This window comes from Empidonax traillii, unplaced genomic scaffold, assembly GCF_003031625.1.
Source record: "Empidonax traillii isolate 1590-97213 ecotype Southwest subspecies unplaced genomic scaffold, ASM303162v1 scaffold104:size2570737, whole genome shotgun sequence".
Lineage (NCBI taxonomy): Eukaryota > Metazoa > Chordata > Aves > Passeriformes > Tyrannidae > Empidonax > Empidonax traillii.
In genome coordinates, this window is record NW_020955297.1 from 919,485 (window position 1) to 946,068 (window position 26,584).

The 26,584-nt window shown below is 49.3% G+C and overlaps 1 protein-coding gene across 2 annotated transcripts; it reads right to left on the bottom strand.

Moving 5' to 3' along the window:
- On the bottom strand, positions 1 to 25,768 carry FAM107A (family with sequence similarity 107 member A). 2 transcript variants are annotated; one of them, XM_027882366.1, is made up of 6 exons: positions 25,546 to 25,768; positions 15,293 to 15,356; positions 5,971 to 6,145; positions 2,668 to 2,824; positions 1,350 to 1,490; positions 1 to 416 (listed from the first exon to the last, which is right to left on the bottom strand). In XM_027882366.1, exons 1-5 carry the CDS (start codon positions 25,567 to 25,569, stop codon positions 1,383 to 1,385), a joined length of 528 nt encoding a protein of 175 aa, XP_027738167.1. In that variant the 5' UTR covers positions 25,570 to 25,768; the 3' UTR covers positions 1 to 416; positions 1,350 to 1,382. The 2 variants fall into 2 exon arrangements, with proteins under 2 accessions (XP_027738167.1, XP_027738168.1); XM_027882367.1 differs by lacking the exons at positions 1 to 416; positions 15,293 to 15,356; positions 25,546 to 25,768 and adding an exon at positions 13,877 to 14,423 and having other exon boundaries at positions 483 to 1,490.
- Positions 25,769 to 26,584: the final 816 nt, after the last annotated feature.

Consider the following 26,584-nt stretch of genomic DNA (forward strand, 5'->3'; position numbering starts at 1 on the left):
GGGAATGGATTAGCAACTTTTTAATAAATATGTGATAAATGCCCAGTTTCCCTTAATTTATGTATGGACCCACTGAAGACATGGATAGGAGATGTTGTTTAACCAGGTATTACCTTCCCAGCTGACGAGATCCACTGAGGCCATTCAAGGGCCAGTGTCCAAAGGCAGGCAGTGAGTTTTGCTGTTCAGGCTTTGTATCAGGGCTGATGTGAGAAGCGAGAAGCTGAGATATTCCTAAAAGCACAATTTTAGCTCTGGATATGGATACCCCAGGGCATGAGGGGTATCCACCATAAGTGTGGCAGGCTCTGTCTGTACATGGTGCAAATGCACCATCCACCTCAGCTTGACTATACCAGGAACAAGAAGAGTTTCAGCTTTGCAAGGTGGCAACTCCTATGAGGCAGCTCTGACCTCTGGAAAGGGGAATTAGAAGCACTGACAAATAGTTTTGCATCAGGACTTATGTTCCCCTCTATCTTGGCTGCTGGGTGAGGGGCTGAAGCTCAGTAGTCCAGGGGCAAGAAGCAGTTTGTCTGTCTGCTACATCCTCAGGGATCTTCTGCTCAGTCACTGCATGCTTCTATGGACAGCCGTGCTGGAAACACCCAGCCTTTGCTTTCTGCACAGAGCATTTGCCTCCCACTTGGGGTGTTGATGGAACAGTCCAATGTATTTTCTGCCTCAGCGTGGAACTGCCTAAATAGCCACTTTGAAACAGGGTTGAAATGCAGTTTAAAGGTGCTTGTGAAGAACAGTGGCATCTGCCTGTGCTGCACTGGTATGGGCACACAGAGGTTGGTTTTTTTAATAGCACAAGTGTGCTGCTGGGACACACAGCCTCAGCCAGGCTTGACACACACTGGTGCAATACCAGTGACCCTTAGGAAAGCCATTACGGTCATCTAGGTTGTATTCAGTAATACACAGGTTGTCCCTTTTAGTTACCTTACCAGGTTTCCAGGAGGTTCTCTGCAGCTGCAGCTGCCCTCTTATCACCTTGTGCCTGGCAAGCCTGCCTTCAGGAAGAAGCAGGGTTACCCCAAGCCTCCACAGACTTCCCTGGCTTAAATATTCGCTGTGTCCCTAGAGTTTAACAAGAGTTATCTGGTGGTTAGAGTGCACCCACGGTCTGGGGGGGGAATAACATCATTATCTCTGCATCCACTTGTGTGAGTACTTCTTCAGTGAATACTGCACTTTTTCCACAGTGATTCCCTCCTGGGCTGGGAAAACCTTTTCTGTGCCTTCTACAGGAGCAAGTGTTAATAACCATAAGTAGCCCCGACAATGTGGCTGTGAATGTGCACCATGTACAGAGATGTCAGCAGGTGTGTGTTAGCACTGGCCTTGGTAGGATCCCTGTTGAGTTTTGGCAGAAGCTACGCTACTTTCTCATCCCCTGTCACTGTTGATGTTCTTCTCAGGTTTTCCTTGACTTTAATGAATTCTGGTTCGTGGTCTTCCTGCTTCTCCTGCTCTTTCTCCAACTGTAAGAAAGAAGAGCCACTATGCATATGAAAGGACAAAAAGGCATCAGGTGAATTAAAACAGGGGGTTTCATTATTGATGGGTTCAGTTATTATTGCCCAAAGTTGAATGAGTGTGTAGTGCATATGCTGGGGCTCTCTTTTTCCAAATTGTCACACCAGACCTATATTCTCCCTTAGTCTCTTTTTGTGTCCTGATGAAACATTAATTTCTTTCTTTCTTTTTTTTTTTTCCTCTAGGGAGAAACATCTCCATCAGAAAAGCAGGGGAGGGGTTTACTTCAGACCTGGCATGGGGGAGGGAGGAGGAGGTTTTAATCCTTCCCAGCAAAGCAGGCCTGTGAGCCTGGGAAAAGCTCTCAGCAGTTGTTACTGTCTAAGGCGGGGTAAGTCATTGTATTGCCTCACTTTTATATGCAAAGTTTTTAGGGATCTGCCCCCAAACCACCTTGTTTCATGTTCCTGGTTCTTCTCTGAAAACCAGACTTTGGTTTTCAAGTGATCACGGCTTGACTGACACTATTATTGTGTTGTTAATTAAATAAACTAATTTCATCCTTTGCAGTGCAAATACTGGCAAGCAGGACAGAATGACTTGACTTTCTGTGGTAATGAGTCTGCTCCCTGATTGCACAGGTTTGGGTGAGAGGGCAGGCATGGAACACCTGGGGCCTGGCTGTGCTGCTGACAAGTGCACAGTGAATATTGCCTTCCCCGGGCATATTTTTGACCAGGGTATATGTCAGGAGCTGCACCCAAAAGCAATTTAGGTGAGATTGCAGCAATGTTTCTTCCAGCACTTCTGCAGCCTCACACACCACACCTCAGGGTTCTGAGCACCCCTTCGGTGGATGTTGCAATGGCTTCCATGCTATTTAGGGTGCTTTGAAATGGAAAACACATCCCCCAGGGACACTGTGTGGGACCCAGAGGAGGTCCAGGGCCAGTGGTGTGTGACAGGGGTTCTGGATGGGATGGTACAAACGTGGTGGATCCCACTGTGAGGACGAGGGGGCTGCAGCTGCTTGGGGCAGCAGTGAAGGATGTACTGTGGCTCCTGGTTTTATGAAAGGGTAGCAACACTATACCCTGGGTTGAGCCTCAGCCAACCCATCTCCCCTGTGCCTTGTGTTGGGTGGTTTGGATAACCCAGGGATGACTGAAAGTTCAGTTCTACCTGATCCAGCCTCTGGTGCCTCTTTAATAGCTCTTTTTCAAAAGGAGACTGCAATTTCCTTGCCTCTTCCTCTTCCTTTTTCTGTTTGATGAGCAGGTCTCGCCTTCGGTGCTCAAGCACCCGCTGCAGCTCTGGCTTGCTGTCCACGCCCAAACCTCTGTGGATAAAATGCAGATAAATCAGGATCTGAGTACCTACGCCCTGGGGTGTGACCAAATTGCCAGCCTGGCAACCCCGAAACCCCTCTCATTCCTAAGTGGAAACATGGGACACCTGGTCCACAAACGAGCCCTGGTCCACAGATCCATTCACAAGGTTTGAGGGTGTTACAACACTGCAGGGATGGTGCCCTGGGCTGCCTATCTGGGGCAGGCACAGTTTGCTGTCCATGTATGGCGTGTGTGGTGCTGGAAGTTCTGTGGATCCCATTGCACCGGGGCACTACAGCTTTCTGTGTCAGGAAACAGGACCTTCCATTGGCTCCCGCTGTTGCTAGTTTTAGTGGTGTCACGTACAGATTCAACTGCGTTGAAGACATTTGAAATAATGACGATTTTTTTCCCACCAGCAGGGGTAGTCATTGGTCTGCAGTAATTGTCCTGGCAGCTCCTTTCCTCCCTGCACATCCCATCTGAAGCTTTGCTTTATGTGAAGCCTCGCTTCGGAGCTGAGGGCTGGCAGTGCCCCCCGGTGACATGGATAGTTTGGGTCAAGAGGCCGAAATTAAATGTCCTTTTCTCCTGGAAGCTGGAGGGTTTGCTGATGGTGCAGGTGCCTGGCTCCACTTTGTCTGCCTGAAGCATCTCAGGTGAATCCCTGATCTGTCAGGGGTGGAATCATGGAAAAGGAGACATAGCAAGGCCATGCAGGCGGGGCATAAATACATGGTAAAGAGATGGTAGAAATTCTCTGAACAAATTTCAGAAACCTCACACTTTTTATATTGCCATGCCTGAATTTAGACACTCAGATTTACCTCCTGCAGCTGATCCTGGCCACCTTCCCACCAGCTTCTTCCCCATTGGAAGCATGTGGGTAGTTGTGGACGGTGCTTGGTGTTCCTGTGGGTGAAGGTCTGTTTTGAGCCAAGGAGGGACCTCCCCATGCCTGTGCTAAGGGCTTGCCCAGGGCATGGCAGGCTGGGGAGTGCTAGTAATGCAGAACTTCTGAGCAATGGGGGTCTCTGCTGACCAAAGGCTGGTTGGTTTCAGCTACGGTCGTTTGAAAGCAGAAACATCAAACCGTGTGGGGTACGGATTTCTTGGCAGGGTGGCAGGTGCTGAGGTGGTACCTCACAGCACGAGAAACTGAACTGGCAGGGAGGAGAGAGAAACACTCTCCAGATGCAGCAAACCAGACCTCTGTTTTGTCACAGTGTGGCTGGGGACCAGTGCTTGCATCCTTCCAGTGCCGTGTTTAATGATACTTCTGATTGTAATTTCTTTTGCTCTATGACAGGACAAACTTCACAGCAACACCAGTGAAGGCAGCCCTATCCTTGGCCCCAGAGCTGTCGTGATGGTTTTTCAAGGCAGGAACAGCTTGGATGCTGCAAAATTGCTTTTCCCAAGGCTTGAGAGAAGGCAAACCTGCCTTGGCTTGCTGGAGACACAGCGTGCAATGTTGCCTGTGGATTTGTTACTATTCTTTGATTTAATCAGCTGGTGGTGTTAGTGCCCAGAGGTGTTGACTAAGATAAGGATTTTGTTACACAAGCTGCTGATTTGAGTTGCTTCTCCCTGCTGCTTGAGGGGAAAAAACCAACCAAAGCAGGCACAGGAGTAAGTCATAGATCCCTCTCTCTCTCCTTCTTCCCTCTCTCCCTCTACAGTAACATGTAGCAGGAAGCAAAACTGGTGGATTTGAGAGTGGCAGGAAACCAGCAAAGAGAGGTTATTGTTTGCAGTGGGGTTTCACATACTTGCTGAAAAATAGCTGGGAGGTCAAAGCCAAACCAGTTTTAAACTGAGGCATGAGGGGGTGCAGGATGGCTGCGGTGGAGCTGCCTCCTCCCAGTACCTGATGGGACATGTGGATGTAACAGTGACAGGCACATAACTGGAATAATAAAGAGAGATGATGTACTTCGTGTTTGCCAGTGTGAAGTCCAGCTCAGTCTGATGCTGTGGGATCTGCACCCCATCTGCTGCCACTCACCTCTGCGGCTTCTGTTGCAGGAATTTCTTGTTTCTTTGTTCCATCATGGTTAGACTGAAATAATGTTCTTTGAGATCAAAGCCAATGCTGGTGGGTGACCCTTTAAACTGATCAGTATCACTAGGGAGGAGATGGTCACTCTCAAGCCAGAGAGTTTTAAAAATATCTGGCTGGTATAGTTACCTCTGCCTTGATGCCAGAGAATGGTCCCTGTAATTCTTCTGATTCTGGGAAAATCAAATCAAACCCAAGCCCAGCCAGAGCCAGTATTGATTAATGCACCCCACTGGCAGGCTTGATTGTTCCCTGAATTAATATACGTGTCTGGTTCTCGAGATGACTGCAGTCCTTCAGAACAGAGGCTGTGCTCGTTTTAATTAGGTGGCCAAAGAGCTCTTGTGTCAGGGTATTTCAGGGCATTCGGAAAATGTCAATATAAAGCCAGCAGATTTCTTGCTGTGCTTAAAAGCCTCTGAGCTGAATATGATTTTATTGCACTGATGTTCAAACAGTTGCTGTAAAGGAATAATATGGTTGTAGGTTCTCAGTCATTGATGTGATTTGCCTGATGTTGTATCTGTACCCCCAAAAAGTTCAATTGCAGTGATGGGGTAGGAATTCAGGAATATGAATTCTGGCCTGTTTTTACCCATTTTTTTACCCATTTGTTATTTAGGGAATCAGTGATTAGCATTCTCCTTATGCAGATGATCTCACCCCAGTGCTCCCCCAGCTTTCAATGGCTCCATCCAGCCTGCACTTCTTCCTGCCTCTGGGTTGACCTTCAAGCCCACAGGAATGATGTACATTGCCGGGGACTTTGCAAGTCAGTGGTGGAGATAGAAAAAACAGAAAACTTTCATGTGACACCAGGAGTGGGGCTCTAGGGATGCCTTGAATCTTCCAGTGCTTGTGGCTCTGAAAAGTGCCAGCTGATGCTTCAGGATGGTAGAGCAGGGACTTTCTGTTTTGCTTTTGTTTTAAAAGAAACTGTCACATCAGAGAAAAAAGAAAGGTCTACAACAAGTTCTATGTTTACAAGTGAAGAGATTTATCATTCCCTGTGCACCTGTGCCTCAGCTCCTGAGCTCCGATGGCTCAGCACCTCTCGGACTGTTCCAGTGACAGGCTGTTACCTCATCTTACCTTTTGTGGTTCATCAGCAGCTCTCTGTGCAGCTCTTGATGGCTCTTCGAGGCTTTTACAGGATTTAGGAGCTTTTTAGGTTTGATGAGGTCTGGGTTTCCATCTATGTAATCTGGGTGAGTCAGGATATTCCCACCATCTGGTCGCTCCCGTTGTATTTCAGTGTACATCGATGCTGGAAGAAAAGAGAGGTGTTTGCATGAGAAGTCTCACCCTGCTTGGTGTGGGAACCCACTGGAGCTCTCCTCTCCTGGGCAAGAGAGAGGAGAAGAGATGGTGCCTGTCCCAGCTGCTTGACACCGTGTCAAGTGTCTGAGTGCACGTGCCTTCGTGTGCTGATGCGGGGTTTTTTTAGGTTTTAAAAAAATGTTCCCTTTGTGTTGTTCATAAGAGACATATTAATTAGATCACTTAAATTACTTGCCAGCCACTCGCTTCAGTGGCTACAGCATTTAGTGCCAAGGATTAATTAATGCAAGATAGGTCTGACTAAAACTGGAAGCAGCCATGGATGTGGACTGTGCTGAGCTGCTGTTTGGGTATCCTGGCCGAGGCCGTCAGTCCCTTGACACAAGGGGATGCTGTGGGATTTGAAGGGTTTCTGAAACACTGGCTTGAGGAAGTGCTGCTATATCTGAAACCTCTTGACAAGGAAAGATTTTGCTGATATCCTGCTGACCTATTCATCGGGATCGAGCCCCGTGCCAAGAAAAGCACCATTCGCCCATGCAGTCTGGGATCACGCTGTAATAATTTGTATGTTGGATGTAAGAACAGGAGCCTGCTGTTTTGGAAGGAATGGCAGCTTGGATTTCAGGCAAACCGCAGGGCATGCTCACTGTTGGTGTTTTCCAAGTCCTCTACATTTTCTCTTTACAATAAACCCTATACAAAGTGAGCGCAAAGCACAAGTTTTAAGACAAACTGCATGTGGTGGGCTGTGTCTTTAAATGCAGAGCACAGTAGATCTGCCTCCAATTATTCAGTGTACGGTCTAATCAAGGGCTCAGAAAGAGCAATTTATTCCTGACTATTCACTTGAACAATTTGGAAGTTTACCAGTAGGAATAAAAAGTCCCAGGAAAAGGGTGTAGGCAGCTTCAGGTCTTTAAATGTCTCATTATTAAAGTATTTTTGGGGGCCTAGGGTGAAGTTATATGGGTTGATGGAGCTGCAAGGAAAACAGTTGTTCAGTAATGCTGCCTCTTTCTCTTATTTCAATCTCATATATAAAAGGAATAAAACCTTTTTAAAAGAGAAATCAATAAAAAAAGGCAAGAGAAAGCAGGCTAGGTCATTCTTTCATAGTCAGTAAGTACTTATCAAATATGAAGTGGATTGCAATCAAATGGGATTGTGTAAGGAATAATACTGCTGAAGAAATGATTCAGTATCAAACAACTTCTCATTGTGGCCAATGCCCTGCTGCTTTGGGAACAAAAGAAAACAAATCAGAGCTCATTACAGGAGTGTAATTGGGGTGAATAGTTTGGTACATATTTAAAGTGCACTGGGAAGCTGGGACCAGTGATTTTTTTGGTATCAAATTATTTTCCACTAGGATCACACATCACGGCTGGCAGAAAGGAAGGTGGCATGGCTTGATGTTTGGTGGCAAGTGCCAGCCTGACTGAAACCCCTGCAGGGCCGGACTCCTCAGGCTGAAACTGGGGGCTCAGCATCGCCTTCCAGAGAGATGCAAGGACTGAAGAACAGCCAAGGGTTAAGGCAGCACAATTTCATGGCTAATTCTTGTTAGATGAAAGCCAGGTTTTGAACAATGAGAAAAACATATCAGATTTTCACTGGGATAAAATTGCTTTGGTTTTTTCTTGTACTTCTCCCCCCTCACTCCTTTTTTTTTTTTTTTTCCCACAGAAGAAGAGGCAGTCAAAAGACAAGGAAGGAAGGTACAAAAGCAAAGGTTTGTTTTGGAATGAATGAAATGGTTGAGCTCCTATTTCAAATGGCAAAGCTATGTCTTCAATCTTCAAACAAAAAAGTCTCTCCATGGAGTAACTTAAATAAAATGCCAGGTGTTTTTAATGGAAACACTGTTTTTGGACAGCCATACTAATGGACTAACCTTAACGCCACTGTGTCATCCCACTGCCCTTTCCGGCTATTCCTATGTTGTTGTTTAGTCCAGAGCTGCCTCCAGTGACACAGATGCCCACACTGGCTTGTGTGCTGTGTACCAAATCCTGACACATGTCAGGAGAAGGGCTGGGGCATGTCCATCTTGGATTTGTCCATCTTAAATCCGCCTGTTGTGCTTTGCTAGGGGATAATGCAGCAAGCAGCAAGCGTGGAAGGATTACACAGCCAACCAAGCCTGAAGGACCAGCCTGGATGCTGTAAATGGCTGAAACTCGAGTGACTTTGGTATTGTTTTCTGGACTGAGTAGCTCTCATGTCCTGTCGCTAAGCTGTGCCAGCTCTTGGGGCACTGGGACTTTTACTTATAAAGTACTGTTTTCCCCCTGGCTTCATCAGTGGAGTTTGGGTTTTCTTTAGCAGCTCAGGAGTGGGAGTCTCTTCTCTCCTACCCCAAAATCCAGGTCCCAGGTGATTCACTTGGGGTAGGGTGTCCCCGTATGCACATAGTTCTAACATCTAGAAGTGTACAACCCCATGGCACAGTGTCATCCAGCCCTTCAGTCTGCTCTTGTGATGTTTTCCCCACACACCCAGGATGATCAGAGAAGATGTTTTTATGGGGGTAGCATTTCACAGAGACCCATTCTCTGCCCAGAAAGGGATGCCCATATGACAAGAGCAGTTTGGTCATCATCTGGCCCTACTGGCAAACCTCTCCTGAGATGCTATAATTGGAAAATCAATTCTCAAATTACATAGACAGCAGAAATAAACCACTGTGAGCTATGTTTGCTTTCTAGGTTTCAGCCAAAGCTGAAGACTGACCTATCCTGCAAAAGGCAGCATTGAGAGCTTTGCAGGTTAAGGATGCAGGTGGCATGGACAAGTGTGGAGGGATGTGCAGAGTAAAGGTGAGCGTGTCACAGGAGGCAGGATGTCAAGGAGAGCTTGGAAAAACAAAAGTCAGGGAGAGAAGGCATTTCACATGAAAACCTGCAAAAAGCAGCTGGTGTCCTGCTGTACCATCCATTCTCCTATACAGGTGCAAGTAAAGAGGTGCTGGGCAGGAGCCCAAACCTCCACCCTTCAGCTTTCTAAACCCAACAGTTATGGACTAATTTTGTTTCCAGCCTCTCAAGGTTTTCCCCTTGTAAAGAACAGCTGTAGCCATGTAGACAGCCGAAAGCAGAGTTGCACCCCTCAGGTTACCTGCCCTTTCCAGGACTGTTAATCCTCTTAACATTCCTGGGGATTATTTCCATTCCATCAGGACGGTAGAGCAGGCTGCCAGAGGCAGCGCAGGGAGCAGCACACGGTCCTGATGCAGAGGGCAAACCACCACTGAGAGACAAGTTGCTTAATCCTAAATAAATGCTCTGTGAAGGGCATCTCCTCCAAGTGAGGGAAAACCAAAAAGCAGCAGCTGCAAAGGGAAGTGTAGCTCAGTTCTGGCCAGGCCAAACCCTGGGCATGAGCCAGTCCTCCTCTTCCTCCTCCTCTTCCTCCTCCTTTCCAGGAGCAGGCTAAAACCTCTCTCCTTGCCCTGGGCTGCCCAAAAGCTACTCAGCACCCCAAGCAACACATCTTGTGCAATGCTCCAAGTAGAGTATATATGATCTATATTTGCAAAATTCTAAGGCATTTAGTGTTGCACCAAAGCTGCCTGGTGTCCTGTTCCTCAAAAATATTAGGGCTGAGCATAAACACAAGTGAAACCAATTTGCCCCAAGATTTCAGATTGATGACTTTAATGCAACTTTCCCAGGAACTGGAGGATTTATAAGCATTTTCAGGCAGTATGAGCAGGAATTTGGGCTTTGCTTTAGGTCAGAACAGACCAAGATATTAAAATGTTGGCTTGTCCTCCAGCCAGTCCCACACTTTGAGACAGGAGGGTGGCTGGTCTCTGGGCCATGTCAAAGATGCTGAAAATTCCCTATGAGGTCTCCTAGAAAACTAATCAAGACTGGGAGCTCATTTCACAGATACAGCTGAGAGAGGAGATGACTCCATATGTGAAGTCTAAGTATTTGCCAGGGTCCCTGGCATCCTCATCCTGGCAGTCTTGCTTTTTACTAACAGAAAAGCATCTGGAAATGCACCTTCTCTAGAAAGCCTCAGGCTTCTAGAAATGAGGGAAGGCAAAATATCTAAAAGTAAGCAAAAGACTGAGTGTGTCAAAGAAAACAGAACTGCTTTTTATAAGCAACACTCCAAAACAGACCTATTTAAAAGGTCACACTGTCTTTCTGAGCACAGCAGAAGATATTAACATCTATATGTATTTTTTTGGTTATATCTTGCCAAGAACAATATAAAAGTGTCCAACACCTTTTGCTGATTTATATGGTGGCCAGGGAGTGCCAGAGCAGAGCCTTGTTCATTGATCTACATCTGAATCATGCAAAAACAGACACCCTGCTGTAAATCCACTGCAGAGACCTGGCTTGATTTACACCTCCAGCACCATAAAAAATGACAAAAAGAAGCATGATAGCAGTCTGTCTCCCCTTACACAGACATGAATTACATCAGGTCTTGAAGATGATAGATCTACTCCCTGAGAAACATTTTCCACTGGGTCCCTATTTGCCAGCCTGCAGGAGAAAGGATGCCCTGTCCTTACTCCCAGCATAACCTTAAGCTGTGTTTCAGCTGCACCGATATCTTTATATTCTCATTTTTCTTTTTCTGCTTAAGGCAAAGGAGGACATTCCTTGAATTGTTCCAGGAGTCAGAAGGCATTATTTTGGGGATGGGATCCATACTCATAGGACATTGCTGTCTGTAATTCTGTGAGACCCTGTTACCTGGTAAAAGGGATGAGACTGGGCAAAAACCTCAGGGATGTCCAAGATCAGAGCCCTGGATCTGGTTTGTAAAACCACTGACCCAAGGACTGCTTCCTGGGCAGAAATGATCACTTAAAACTGTGGTTATGGGGAAGAACCTCTGGTTTTCTGGATGCCTGGGATTTATTAATGAATGTGTCTTTTTTAAAGGACCAAGAGATTAATGAAGTGCTGCTGAAAGCAGCTGGTCATACACGTCCTGCAAGTCAGGTGGCTGCAAAACCAACACATCAGGACGGGTCAGCAGGGCAGGTTTAAAGCTATTTACACAAGTAACCTGAGGCTGGGAAATAATGTGAGTTTCTGACACATTTAAAAGTTAACAAACTTTCAACTGCAGTTCACGGGGAGGAAACCTTCCCTTTTCTGGGCTACAGACCCTGATAGCATCTGCTCCCTGGAGAGCCTTCCTTTCCCCGTGGTGAGGGTGCTATCCCTCAAAGCCCTCTTGGGATGGCTGAGAGGAGTGGGGCCTGTCCTCACTCCTTGCAATGGTTTGCACGTGCAGGTGGAGGTGGTGGGATCTTTAAACTGTCCTCTGTTACTTTTAAATACTGGCGCACTTCTATCTGTTAACCAGACGTTCACTTTTTTTTTTTTTTTTCATTTTAGGGTATGTCAGTGCATTTGTCAATGCATTTCCAGTGTCTGAAGTGGAGCCAGAGTTTGTCTCTACACCTTTTCCTGTGAGAGTGTAATGTCAGACAAGGTCATGCTGTGTGTTAAGTCCTACAAAGAATGAAGCTGAAAGTTTGTCTTTTGTTTTGAATTCTTCAATTGATGACATTTGCTAATTTGCAAGATTTTTCTAGTGTTAGTTAGTTGTATTTTAGAAACACAGAATAGCTGGGTTGGCAATGTGGGGCAGGGAAAGAATTGCATGCTGGTCTCTGAAAGCCCCAAAACTTTGTGTGTTGAAAGCACCTTTCAGGTGTTTTATCTGCGTGGTCGGTGGGTTCAGGGCATAGTGAGGCACTCAGGTGCCAGCTTGAGTGATTCAGATGTGGGTGCTGCCTGACAGGGAGGCTCAATGCCTGGACATCCTTTGGTGGGTGAGTCCCTGCATCTGAGCCCGCAAAATATACCCTATCACTCCAGTAATCCATGTGTTGCTGTTACACAGCCCATCCCAGAACAAAATACCTATAATTCACATTAGCTTAATGACTGCTGTGGCTTACTGCCCTGGTGATGGATGATGGTGAGGTTAATAATGATTATAATGATAATAATAATAATAATGATAATAATAATAATAATGTGAGCCTAAAGACTGGCAGATGCCAAACACTACCCTCCCTGGGTGAGATGGCACCAGCTCCCATCCTCACCGTGATTTTGCTCTGCTCCTGCCGTGCCAGCAGCTCGGGAGCACCTCATACTGATAGACCTGGCACGCTCCCCCCTGCTCGTCACCGGGCGCCCGCATCACCGATAAATGATACGGTGCTCTGGAAAGGAGGCAAAGAGCCTTTGTCTGCTTTTAATCTATAGTTTTAAATAATTAAGCAAGGCTAATTCTGGTATTTATAATGCAATAGGGTGAGTGTAACTCGATGTGGCCGCCGTGGGAAGCAGTTCCCAGCTATCAGGTGGCTGCCTTGGGGCAGCAGGCACGCACAGCCCGAGTCCCCTCACCTTCACTCAGCCCTGATGGTCAGGAATAAACCCCACGAGGTCACGGGGTCAGAAAGGGAGAGAAAACCCTAATGGAAATATAAAACAGGGCTGGGGGAACACAACCCTGCAGCTCCCAGCACCACTGCCACGTGTCAACACCATTCCTATCTCTGTGTCTCTTCTGAGTGCATGCTGGGGATGAGGTTTCTCACCAGTACACCCAGTGCTCCCCACCAGTAAAGCCCATGCTGCTCACCGGTATAGTCTGAGCTTCCCACCAGTACAGCCAGTGTTCTCCTGCTGTTATAGCCAGTCTCCCCAGTTCAGCCAATGCCCCTAGTCCTGCTTCCCCTTGTAAAGTCCCGTGCCAGCACTACAGACCCCAGGGCCGGGGTCCCCCATTTACACCAGCACCAGGGGGTACAGAGCGGGTACTGGGCTCAGCCCCGGCTGCCCCTGTGTCAACACCTGCAGTCACCCCAAAGGTAAAGGACTTTGGATGTCATCAAGGTCATCAAGATTTGCACTCATGCATGTGTATTTGGAAGAGAGAAATTTCATCAGGTTTGAGGCTTGCTGGGCTGTCTGGGGTGTAGAAGTTACCGGCTGGAAATGCTTGTGCTGTCAGGGAGCAGGAAGTGCCCCTTTGCTGTCAGGCAGGACTGTCTGTGCTGGTTAATCATTTCATTTAATTACCTTGGACTGTGATAAGCAAAGATAACAAGGTTGAGATCTCACTCTATTAGCAAGCACCAAGACATCCCATGCCTTTTCCAAGCGGCATGTGGAGCACTTGTTTAGTTTTGTTAGGCAGTGGCAGATGCTCAGCAGTCCTTCTTGACAATAAACTTACTTTTAATCTCTCATCAAATATTTGCTCTTTCATTTGCCTGCCTGTGACAGAGATGCATGACAGAGATGCATGACAGAGATGCACACCAATCAGTAATGAATACTCTAAGGTAGTTCAAAGGCATTTTGTTAAATGCAGAGAAAATCCTCCCACGTGTATTTGCAGGCACTGTAGTAGCCCCCCGTCCAGCCCAATGCCTCTCCAAGAAGAAGGTTTGAATTGCAGCGTGGGTTTACAAAGGGAATTTCTTACGGGATATGTTTGGAAAGGCACAAGCAAAAGGTGCAGCTTCTCAATCAGCTGCTAAAGTATTAAAGTAACATGATATCTCAAATAAAATTAAAACAGGGTCTAAAGTCACCTGTGCATAAACATGTATGTAGTGCAGAGCAATCCCGTGGGGTTCAGCAGCCCATCCCACAGGAGGGAGCAGCAGAGAAGTGGGGATCCCCTGGGATAGTTTGGGGGGCCCTGAGCTTACCTGATTTCCGCAGTGTGGCCCTGGGGAGCCCAGGGGGCAGGTGCTGCCCTGTGCCCCAGGACATGGGGCTGTGGGGGCTGAGGCTGCCGCTGCTGCCTGGCTGCTCTTGTGCCTGCGTGACTTTTGGCCGGGTCCGACGGAGTTGCCTGGCTCCTGCCAGGTCTCTGCAGTGGGACCCTGGACGGGAGGTCACGTGGAGGTGGCTGCTGCACCGGCACTCCCTCCTCGCTGCTCTTGTCACCTTGCAAGGACTCCACTGAGGACTGGGAGCTCAGCTGGCAGCAGCCGGTGGCCTTGCTCACTCCTCAGTGCTGGTCCCAGAGGTCCCTCTGCCGCCCTGCAAACTTGTTCCCTTTGCTCTTTGTTGCCAGGTGATGTTTTTCCAGGACGGATGAACAAGCTAATCACTCTTTCTCCTCAAAGCAAACAGCTTTGTGTGTGCCCAGGCACCCGAGCTGCCCGCTCGGCACAGCCGCTGCTGCTGGTGGAGAGGTCGTGTTCCGGCTCCATGGAGGACGATTTCTCCTCAACGTGTCTTAACCACTCTCCTGGAGAAATCAGATCGCCCCAGAGGAAGCCGCACGCCCACTCTCTTTAGCAACCACTGCAACAGCCAAGCCGGCACCAGGGCAACCGCTCGAGTTATCGTGATTATTCCCTGGCATGTTGCAACACCCTGTCATCAACCAACTGCTGCACGGCCCAGGGGAGCAGCTGCTGTACCCCAAGGGTAAGAGCTGCAAGAGGGAGAAGCAGCCCCTACATGGGGCCATGGGTATCCTGGTGGCATCAGAGCCGTGTGATGCCACATCATCGCTGCCCCAGGTCTCATCCAGCTGAGATGCAGCCCTTGCCTGAATTGGGCTTCTTGTTCCCATCCTCACTGTGGCTGGAGGTACCATGCTGGGTATGAATTGCCACAGCCTGGGAAACCAGAGGGTGCAAAGCTGGGGGAGGAGAAGCAACCACCCCAGTAACTTTTGGCTCTTAGGTGGATGCTATGTCCATTTCTGCCAAGGTTGCCCAGTGCCAGCCTGCAGATGCCCAGTGTCCCAGTCCCAGGAGGGCCAGGGATGGAGCACAGCAAGAGGAAGGCATAAGGAAAGCTGGGGGACACTGCTGAGATGCCCAGGCATCTTCACACACCACAGCACCCATGGTCTGTCTTGACCATGTCCTGGCCTGACACTCCTGGCCCCGTGAAAGACGCCAGGCTGCCAGGGGACCACAGGGGTACTCTTTTACTTATTTTCATATCTCCACAATTTGCTTCTCTCCATGTCCCAGCATTTTCCCCCATTCCAGCCATGTTTCTTAGCAAAGGGCTCAGCAGCACCAGGTGTGAGCAGAAGTCCCAGTCCCTTCCAGTTCACCTACAAAGCTCTTTATGGGGCAGCGCGGACTGTTGGCACTCACCTGAACCTCCACTCCCTGTCTTCTTGCTCCCACTTGGACCCTTGGACTGAAGGGAATATTCTTTCTGGAAGAAAAGACAAGAGAGGAGTGGGAAAAGACTGTACAGATATTGCTCTATTACAGGAGATGAAACATAGGAGGCATTGCTGGTCCTTTGCTACTAGAGACTGAAAAAATGATTATTCTTTTTAATCTCCTGACTAGGAGCTGTTAAATTTAATTGACATGGGGCATCAGATGCAGGAGGCAAGAGGCAGGCTGGTCCACATTCCACTGTGTGTGGTGTGTGTCCCTGTGCTTGTATGAGCACAGTCAGCCAGACCCGTTCAGCCATGGGTTAAACAAGGGTGGGGTTTGGAAGACCCCACACAGCTTTTGCCCCTAAACCAAACCTGTAACGAAGGAAAAGCCTTTAAGTGGGGAGGTTGTGCAGTTTTTCTGCTCAGACTTCAGCCTGCCTCACTGCCCATGTGTGCCCCGAAAGCTTTCCATGGCCAAGCAGACTCCCTTCATGTCACCCATTACCCCGTGACCTGGCTGCTCATTGCACACTCCAAAAATACCATTTGGTATTTTGAATGGAAAAAGAAACTGATGCACATCTGTACTAATCCCCTTGGATCATCTTTGAACAGGCTTTGGTTCTGTGAGTTCACTGGAGATGTGTCAAAGGGGGAAAAGAGCATCAATCTAAACCTGCTTTGAGCTCCCAGGTAAATGTAGTTATTGCTGGTGGATGTGGGAATGGAAACCATCAACACCTGCTTTGGACTGAGTAAAGCAAATCAGAAAAAGGCAAGCTAAATTTTCTGGATATATTTCTGTCTGATCTGCCCTGGTGCCTGATGGAGCACATCTGGGCTCCTCTCTGCAGGAAAGTGAGTTTGTGGGGTGCTGAGGACCTTCTGTCCTAAACCAAAGGACTTTTCATGGCAAAGCTCTTTTTTTCTGGGAGCTCCTTGCAGAACAATTATCTTTACTATCTGAATTAGTTAGCAATCTCACCCTGTGCTCCTGTGTCTTTGGAATTAACAAAAAGCCTTTGTATTGCCCCTGTAGCTCCTGAAGGTTACTGTGTGAGGGCGGTTGATTGCTGGGTGATATTTACTTGGAGTGGCTCCTGCGGACAAGGAGTTGCGTCAGTCACCAACTGCCCCCGTGTTTCTAATGAGTGCTGGGAAGAGAAAAGACCACAGCAGGGCCCTTGTTACTGGGGCTGTACATTAGATTGACTTTTAGCTGCTGAGTTACTGTGCTAGTGATGCTGGCTGCTGGCTGTCATCTCTTTAGCTAGTTCCTGTGGCACCAGGAGCTTTACGGTGTGGACACGTCTCCTCTGTGTTAAAACAGCCCCGACATGTCAAGTGAGTGCCCAGTACCAACACTGGCTCTTCCAGGGATGTGTAATGCTGATGCAAATACAATGACAGTGAGATAACGCTGCCGCCGGGATGGGCTCGCTGTCTGCCTGACTGAGGGGCCTCAGTGCAACTGTGAGTGACAGAGCAGACAGCTCTGCCTGGTCCTTCCTGCCTGGATCTTTATTAAATCTCCACGCTCAGCACAGGGTTGGGAGTGCAGCATTGCTGCCAATCAGGCTTCTGGTCCGCAGGCAAAATTTTGGCTCTGCTAAAGTCACCCAGGGCTGAACTTGAGGCAGAGAGTTTTACCTCCTGTTGCAGGGAGGTTGTGGAGGCTGGTTAAACATTTCCTCTGCTGGGTTAATGCTAGATGTTGGCTGAGGTGCTGCTTGTGGTAGTGGAGACTGGCTGGGCAGCCCAACCTTCCCTCCCACCCTGTGTGCCTCGGCCTCCAGCACAAACTCCATGCAATCCCATTACAATCTAAGAAGTCGTGCTGGTTGCACTGTGGTGGTGACCTTGGTGATGGCTAGGGGTTGTGTAGGCTGGTCAGAGCTATGCTGGGTCTCTGATACTGTGTCACCTCTGTAGCACAGTGTGTCTGGTGACAACTCCTGCTAATCTCCACTTGAGCCATTAGTGTGTTTGCAGAGCAGGACGGCTCCTTGCACCTCCCAGGCTCACAGGGGCAGTTAATGATTGCCCAGATGATGGAGACTTTTGCCTGCTCCCCATGGGACAAAGCAGAGTATGGGACTCTGTCCCCAGACAGCTGGGCAGGGGAATAGGTACCACAGGAGTCAGAGGGCTAAATTTGTCACAGTGAGGGCTCAGATGGGGAAGGTGTTGCAGTAAATGGACAGAAAGTGCCTGCTATTTCCCCAAACCCCCTGTTTCCATGTGAAAATCACTTCTGTGTGATGTGACTGCATCTTGCGAGGAGTAAGAAGGAATAATTAAAATCTAGCATCAGATGGTAACACTCTGCCCCTCTGCAGGCAAGCAGGACAGTTTTGGAGTCATTGCTGCTTGGGAGCAGGTACCACTTCCAGCCTGCAGCGAAGATCCTCCTGTGTGGGATCCCCATCCTGCTTTGACACTGTCAGTGAGGACAATCACCACTTGAGCTGGAATTAGCCTGGTGATTAAATAGGTTAAATGCCACAAAGCAACGTATATATAGTAAGTAGTCCCATGTTTTGCTTCTAAAGTAACACAGTAACACTGTTCTATGTTACTCCCAAACATCCTGGACACTACTATATCCCAGCAGGACTCTTTCTGGCCCTGACTCTGATGCACACTTAAGAGCTCCTGCAGCAAACGTCTGGAGGTAGTTTCACAGGCTACTTTGAACCACCGGTTCTAACCACCATCCTCATCCCTGGCTCCCTGCTCAGGAGGTGCAATGCTCTTACTGCAACTTAAAGCCAAACGCCCTGTGTAAACCATTAATCAGTGTTTGTTACTTGTCCCACGTGTGGGTGCTCTAATATTTACTTGCAGCGCAGTTGATAGTAATTTTGAACCATGTTTGTATTCTGATGAAAGCAGGAAAATGAGCCATCAGTGTGGTCAGAGCGCAAACCATAGAATGGGTGATGAGGATGGCTTCTGGCACGTTCAGATCAATACAGGTGTCATTAAGGTGCAGTATCAGAGCATCTGAACTGTATCTGTAGCCAAAGTCTGAGCAAATGAATTAGGCAAGAAATTGCGGCAATCAGATCACAGTAATAAAGAGGTATTAAAGTGGGCAAAATGCCATCCAGGCTGAGAACTGATGTGACTCTCCCACAGACCTGGTTTTGGGAGGGAGATGACATTAGCAGGGTTGGAAGTTGCTCAACCTATTTAGGAGTAGATGGGCTCAAAGAGCTGCTTTGTCCCTAAGGTGCTGTAGCAGCTGCTGACATCGGTGTTCAGTGGATGAACACATCCATTGGTTAAAATAGTCTTATTGCTTAACCCAGAGACTTTAAAAGGAGTTGTCATGACCCAGAACAAGGCATTGGTGGTTGGCAGATCGAAGCCAGCATTTCTGTGTGTGATGAAGCCACAACATCGATTTACAGGTTATCCCAATTGTACTCTGTTTTCAATTAGCCCCAAATACCCTCTTGCTGCTCCTGGTGCTCTGTATGAAAATGTCTCATATGCTTCTGGATGCTGAGATACCATCTAAGCTGCTGCTCGAATTCCCTGTGTTATTACTGAATTCTGGTCTATCTGTGCTCATTTGCAGCAACTGGGACTGATCCAGAGACTTCGGTGAAATCATCCACTGGAAGGAACTTTGGAGGATTAGTAAGACTTTTTCCCATCAGTGATGTCAAAGTACAAAAATCTGTCAGTTTGACTGTTTTGCTGCAAAGTCCTGCCATGTGAGGTGTTGAGGCTTATTTGATTCAGCAAGCTGGTGCACATGTTTGCCGGGATGACACCGTCTTTTTGTCAAGGAGAAACAGAGAAAATCACCAGCATACCCCAACGACTCATACTGCTGCTGATTCCCTGGTGGCCTTGGACAAATAAAGTGCTGCAGTTTGGATGAATTTCTAGAATTTCTTGAGGGCTACGAGAGGCAGTATAACACCCTGTTCCCTCCAGAGCTGACAGACTGGACCTTGTCTTCCTTGTGGAGGTCACAACATAGCTGCTGTCAGGGCTGTTATGAGAAACTGCCTGCACCTCTCTCTTGCAGAGGGAGAGCAATGCTGTTTGGGAGGGTTACTCCCTGATGGGGAGCTTGACTGTGCACATTCCTCTCTCCCGACTCATTATGGGACACTGTTATTTTGGCAGGTTTCACAATCAGGACTGGCAGGCACCCAGGAGTCGGTGTCCAGGCACATCCCAGCATTCCTGAACCAGCAGCTATGAAATCTGCTGCCACAGTGCTGCCCTTGTCATGGAAAGGGTCTTGGCAGGGTCTCTGAACCACCACAGCATCCATTACCTGCCTCAGCCCAGCCCCACTGCTCCCTGTCCTGGGTTGCTGGATGTTCAGCCACCCGTGTCCAGCCCTCTGTGCACACCTGCCCTGGGGGCAGCTGGTTTTTCAAGCCAAGCTGTGAGCTTGTATTACTCCTGTTTCCTGGCCACAGCCATAGCTGATTTCACTATTGTATTGCAAAGGACTCGAAGAAATATCAAGTTATTGGTGTAATGTTTCATTACTGGTCTTTTGACCTCTACAAGTCTGCAGCCTGTCTCAGACTGAAGTGAAGCTGAGAGCAGATGCTTGTGGCCACTCTCACAAGAGCAACCAGCAGCTTCAAGGATTTTTTGGACTACATCAGTTTGCAAATTTAGGCTTACAGAAGGAGAGGGGGCTCTCAGTCTGGCTATGGGGCCAGACTGACATTCCTGCAGCTCCCACACTGCTCTCGGGCACCAGCCAGGTGGCCACTTTGCTGCCTAGTCGAGTAGAAAATTGCAAATGCTTCAAATAGGGCTTAATCTTATTTTATTCATAAAGAAAACACAATTTGACACAGATGAGCACCGTGCTGACCTCTGCCTGTCTTTGTCACCGATGCCACTCCCCTCCCAAATCCCTGTGGCCCCAGAAGGCAAGCACAGCCCTCCTGCAGCCGTGAAAGCTGGCAGATTGAGTCCCATTTCACTGACTGTCCAGAAAAAAGGACAAAATAAACTAAAGCAGGGAGGCAGCAGCATGGGAATGGGGGCTTGCTGGAGCTGGCAGCCCTGGGGCAGGGAGCCCCACTGAACTCCCCACTGCAGCTGAGCAAATGCTGCTCCCTGGCTGCTCCCCAGTGCATGTCTGGGGAGGTGCAGTACGACACGCTAGAGCTCAGCAAAAAATTTCCTGCAGATTAATGAGAGCAATCAGTGACAGGGCTCAGCCCCACGGCAGCATTGCACAAGGTTCATTTGTCAGCATTCAAGCTGACTGCAAAGCCCAATATCCCCCTGCAAAGGGCACAGGGAGGCTCTCGGCACAAACTGGAGCAGCACACCCATCCATCGGTGTGGTGCCAATGGACCTGCTATTCTCCTGTGGTCCTAAGGAAGTCCTCACCTGCAGTTCAGTGCATTTTAACCTGGTCCCTTCTGCAAAGTACGGAGCACACAACACCTCTACATGCCAGGGCAAAGCCAAATTGCTGCCCCCTCTCTGTTGGCAATACCTTTATCTCCCACCTCGGTGTTGTCAGCAGCAGTTAAGCTGTTGCTATGGATAAACCATTTTTCACCTGTCTCAGGAGCTTATTCTTACCCTGTGCTGGAGATATGGTACCACTGATGAAAGTGAAAGACTGCTCCACTGTTTCTGGGGATGCTGCTGACTGCAGGGGAAGAGCATCAGTCACTGGCACAAAAAGGGCTCCAGCAGCTTTTGAGTGAATTGTTGTCATGTTGCAGAGAGACCATTAAGACACCCTAAAGTGCCCTGAAGAATGTTGTTTTGCAAAAATTGAGGCTTTTGTCACATTATTAATAGGGACAATATTTATTTTTGGTACAGTGCCATGCTGTCCTAGAGCTGCTAGGCTGCAGTGGCATCATCACTCCATCTCACAACTGGGGACCATATGTTAGTGGCCAAGGACAGGGCTACCATTAGCAATCTGCTCTTCTTACAGCACCTTGTTGAGCTCTTTACCTGCCCAGGGTTGCTAGAATAGGTCCTTACCTTGTAAAAATGGGGTTTGTGAAAACTAAGGGCAGAAATGCCCCATCAGCCCCAGGCACTGCTGGTAACAAACTGTCAGGGCAGAGTGGTGTGGTCTGTTCCCTGTGGGCAGCATGTGCCACCTGGGTCCTGTGCAGAGGAGACCCCAAAGGGAAGAGGCCAAAAGGGAGGAGGTTTGTCAGTTATCTGGGAAAAGATGCCACCTTCCAGGCTGAAAACAGCCACCATGGGCTGCAAATGGAGAAGGCAGTGAAGGAAGAGGTGAAGCATCCCTGTTATTGCAGGGTTTGTGAGGAGGCAGCAGATACCACTTAAACAAGACCCCCAGGAGCAGAGTGAAGCAGTGAAGCCTTTAATTACTTTAATCCATTTTTATTTGTGGACTGCTGAGCTGTCCCAGAGCCAGCAGCTGCAGCATTTCCCATGCAATGATCTTGGTCTCCCCATGAGCACACTGTGCACCTCCCTTCAGTTTGAGCCCTCTCCACGGCCCCCTTGCAACAGGCAGCACTGGCCACTGCCAGATAACCTCTACCCTTGCTCTGGAGGGGCTGGCAGCAGATGCTGGATGCTCCTCTGTGTCCTGCCCAGCACCCTCACCCACAGATCAAACCTCTGTGCCACAGCTTGTCCTGCACGGACTGGTGAGATGTGCTTGGTCGCCTTACTGGCACGGAGGCTGCATGTCCCTCACTGAGTGTGCATCCCCATGCTGCTTCAGGGCAGTCAGCTGTTAGAGCTGCTGTGGGTACCATGGAGCTGACCTTGCACTGCGCTGAAGGGTGCAGCACATTGGCTGCTGACCCAGCGCAGCTGCAGAAGCAGCAGAGCAGGTTGGGGAAGGCTCACTGCCTCCTTCAGGATGGGTAGAAAACCCTGAAAGTCACAACTTCTTCTTCTCTCCCTGCCCTGTGACAAGAGCAGTCAGATGCCTTTTTAAGACAGACCCTTCTGACTGACAAGATTACTGACTTCTACACAGATGCTTAGTAGGAATATGACCCTGTTATTGCCCACAGCAGAGCTGCTGGAAGGGCAGTGGCACTTATTAACCTATTTGAGAGCCTCCTGCTAATGAGGGGCAGAGCAATTATTCCCCCTTCCACCATCCATCTTTTTGCAAAGAAATTTTTTAGGGCTTCCTTTTCATTCTGGATCTGAGGGGTTGATTTTTGTAGCCTTCACCTCCCTTACTGCATGTAAATAATATGTGTGATCACTGGTGAGAAAAAGTCCTGAAGTGTAACTAGGTGTGTTGGTGGAGCAGATTGCCAGAAGCCAAAGTTCCTCTGAAAAGGGGCTCTGCTCTGGACCAGCAGTGGGGTGGCTGAGGGACATGGTGCATGTCCTGTGCTACATCCCTTGTGCCCTGAAAAGAACACTTCTCTGGCCATTCCGTGGGGGTACCGTCCCTAGTGGGGTAAGTTGTGTTTGTGTGGAAATCCCACCAGCAGCTCCCAGAAATGCTTGTCCAGTCCTGCAGTGCTCAGATAGAGCAGTTTTAAAGGATGTTCTCAAAGCCCTGTTTTCAGAATGGGATGCCAGGTACTGTGGTTGCCTGAACAAGCAGAGCCTCTCTCCCTGGCACTGGCGTGCTGCCTCTTGTTGTTCTTACCAGCCGCAGAGCAAAGCTCCCCGCTCAGCAGCAGGGCTAATCTGGGCTCATCTGACATTAGTGTAAACTGACACTCTTGGGAATTTGGGGACAGAAAACTTTCCCTGGGGAAACAGCCACTATGCAAACCCTGCCTTGAGAAACAGTGGAGAAAAGCAGCGGAGAGGTGCAGGTGCCTGGAAACCACCTCCTCCACTGCAGGGGGGGAGGGGTGGGGGCTGGAATCATCTGCCCTGGCACCCTGGGGAGCTGCTGCTGGGGAGGCTGCATTTGTAGGATTATTTGAAGTGGGTTTGCTGAGGTTAGAGAGATGTCAGCCACACTCCTGTCCCCAGTGGGGCTGATGCCCTGCAGAGCAGAGGAACTGGCAGGGAATCAGCACCAGCTCTGCAGCACCCCTGAACCAACCCCCAGCAAAGTTCTTGCCTTCACTTCAAGCAAAGGGTATCGCAGCAAGGGTCTGTGTCTTGATGGAGTCCTGCTGTTGGCTTGGGCCCGCAGGACACTGGTGATACCAGAACAGGTTTTCTGGGAGTAGCTGCAGCCTTTCAAAGTAGAAATGTCCTTGGAGCCACGCTGGCAGCCTTTCCGGTGCCTTTTGTTGTGGAGCTGGGGATTGCGTTGCACTCCACAATCCACCACTGTAATCTCCTTGGAGTCCTGTTCTGTTTTAAGCTTAAAAGGGGTGCAGCTGAGACTGCTAATGCAGGCGGTGCTGGCGAGGGGTGCAGAGCTTTCATCCTGCTTCGTGCTCCCCTGCAGGTCCTCTCTGAGCTGTAGCTGATGGATGGGGTCATGCCTGTCAGGTCCCTGTGTCCTGAACTGTGCTGGTTCTGCAAGGGCTGAGGGAAGGAGAGTTTTTCTGCCTGTCACCTGGGCCCAAGCTGGTCCTCAGGAGGGCTGGATCCTGCTTTCATGCCCACCCTGGAAAGGTAGCAGAGGAGCTGCCTTGTTTTCATCCCCCATCAGCATCAGCCTAAGGGTAAAGCACCGACCCAGGCGCTGCCAGTCAGACATCCCTGCTTGGTGCCAGCTGGGCAGTGGCACAGGCTTTTGTCAACCCAGGCAACATTTGAGAGGCTGAAATGGGAGTGACATCTCTGACCTTTTGGTACCCATGGAAATAAAACTGTCTCAGAGCTTTTTGGAGCTTCCAGCAAGCTGGTGAGACGGGAGAGCCCGAGATCCCGGCAGTGTTTCAAAGCCAGGCCATTCAGTGTGGGGCTGCAGTGAGATCGTGGTGTTTCGGAGAGAGGGAACAGCCGGGAAAGCTGTCCAAAAGCCGTCTGGTCTGGTGGTCAGGAGGCTGGCATGGACTGCTTTGTATGCAGCAGGGCTTAACCAGGTGGCACTGAGCCAAGCCTGACCTAAACAGCTTATTTCCCTGCTTCCAGTAATGCCTGTACAAATGCGCCGGGGCCTGAAGGTCACAGCCACGTGAGCAGGGGTCTAGGGATTAGCTGTGGGCAGAGCATGGCTCCTCCTGGGTGTGTTGTTGTAGCCCTGAGCCCCAGGAACGACCACGGCTCCCCTGTGTGCTGGAGTCAGTGTGGCATTGGCACCTCGGGTGGGTGTTGGAGAGGCAGGGAGCTGGCTGGGAGCGGCACCTCCCGTACCTGGCACTTCTTGTAAGTCCAGAAAAATAGGTAAATGTTTACTAGTCCCATTTCACCTCTGATTTTCCTTCTGGATGTTGGTCACACTGGCCAGTGGGTTGCTTTTTGCATGTTTTCCCTGCAAGAGCCTATCTTTAGTTTTGGAAGAAAGTCCAGCAAGTTTGTGAAATTCTGCAAGGCACCTGGTTTGGAGGTGCCCACACCTCTGAAAGCCACAGCCATGCTCAGCTGAGCATGAAAGGTCCCTCCTGCAGCAAAGGGCCACTGCTGTCCCCATTCCAGTAGAAGTTACTGACCTAGTGTGGCGCACAAGTGTGTTTCTCTTAGAGCTGGGAGATGAACTAGGGCAGTCTAATTCCAGGTCAGGGCACCAGGACTGAACGGTGATGACGTGTCTCTAGGCACTGATGTCATCAGCCATGAAAGCAAAATGACATCTCACAGCATCCTCAGCACAACCATCTCTAGCTGCCTCCACAGAGCTCTGACTTCATAAAACTCTGTTTCCATTTGGAGCTGTTTGACTGCTCTCCCCAGGGGATTTGGAGGAGAGGGAGATACATGTGGGTGCTGTGGGACCTGACCCAGCTCCTCCCTGTCCTGGGAGGGAGCTGGCAGCAATTCCCAGGCCAAGAAACACTCAGGGCTTGTTCTGTACTGCACCTGTGGGAGACAGCCTGCAGGTTGCCTTACACACTCGGAACAAACCTGATGTTTCTCCCCAGAAAAGTCAAACTTTGCCTGTCCTATTGCAATGCTCTGATCCCCTCCTCACTGTCCTGAAAAGCCCAGCAGGCCCTAGTGCTGAGCCCATTAGATGGAATTACTTAATCCGGCCCTGATGAGTGGCACCCACACCCAGGAGCGGGTCCCTTCCCCTCTAATCCCTCGCTGCCATCAGCCGCCTTAGCACGCGCGGGGCAAAACAAGCACCACGTGAGCAGATGGTGCCTTCTCCATCCTCCCACCACCAACAGCCCTGAATAAAACTGCCCCGTTACCTTTTTCCCGTGAGACGCTCCCATGGCCGGATGTGTTGGCTGTGCTCCACTCTCCGGGGTAGGGGACCAGCCAGCTCTCTGCGGTCACGGCTCTGTTACTCCTGGGGGGATAGGCAGCTGTGCAGCTCCTGGCCCCTCGGCGGCTGCAGCGGGGAGACGGGGGTGAAATCCAGCCTGTCTGTGGTGGGGTCGGGCGGGAAAGCTTGCTTTTCCTCCCTTCTTCCAGCACGTGGAGAACTCATTTTCTTCATGCACCTAAAGGCTGGCTCGCACCCAGGCTCTGCCCGGGCACAAAGGCAGCTTTCATGCTGTGGATGCCCGGTTTCTAAGCCGGGATCCGTATTTTGAGAGGCTGTGGAAGATTACAGTAATTGCACTTGACAGGGCAAGATGTCACAGGACGCGGATTCGCCCAGCTGCGGGCCCGGCACCCGCAGGTCCTTGCCTGTGGCATCTTTCCTCGATGCTCCTTTGGTGTTTTGCTGAAATAAACACCAAAAAATAAAGGAGGATTATCCCTCTGCTACGTGTCTGCATCCTGGCTCTTGGCTCCTGTTGCAGCACTGGATTTTGCAAACCTTGCTCCTGCAGACACCCCAGGCTGCCTCTTTGCTACTGCAGCATTGAAGCCTACTGTAACCTCAGGTGAGCCAGATTACCTGAAGCTGCATTCTAGGAGGTCTGGGCAGATCAGGCTTGTGTTTGGTGAAGACTTTGGGGGATGTGGCACAATGAAAACTAGCCAGGTAGGTGCCTGTCCCCTCAGTAATACAGCTTTCAATATGCCAAGGTACTGGAAAGCCTCATTTGAGGATTGCCGTCTTTTCACTCACTGTCCTTTTCAGATCTTCTAAAAAAAAAAAGCAAGTTCAATCTGACTCCTGAATCCATACGCAGACTCTGCCTCCCAGTTTCTGGATATTTGAAAGCAGCGATTTATTTATCAGGACACAGGGACTTTGGCAGGAATGGCTCTTCAAAACACTGGCTGCTACTGAAGATCCCTGCACAGGAGTTTTACTTTTAGCTCTCTCTATTT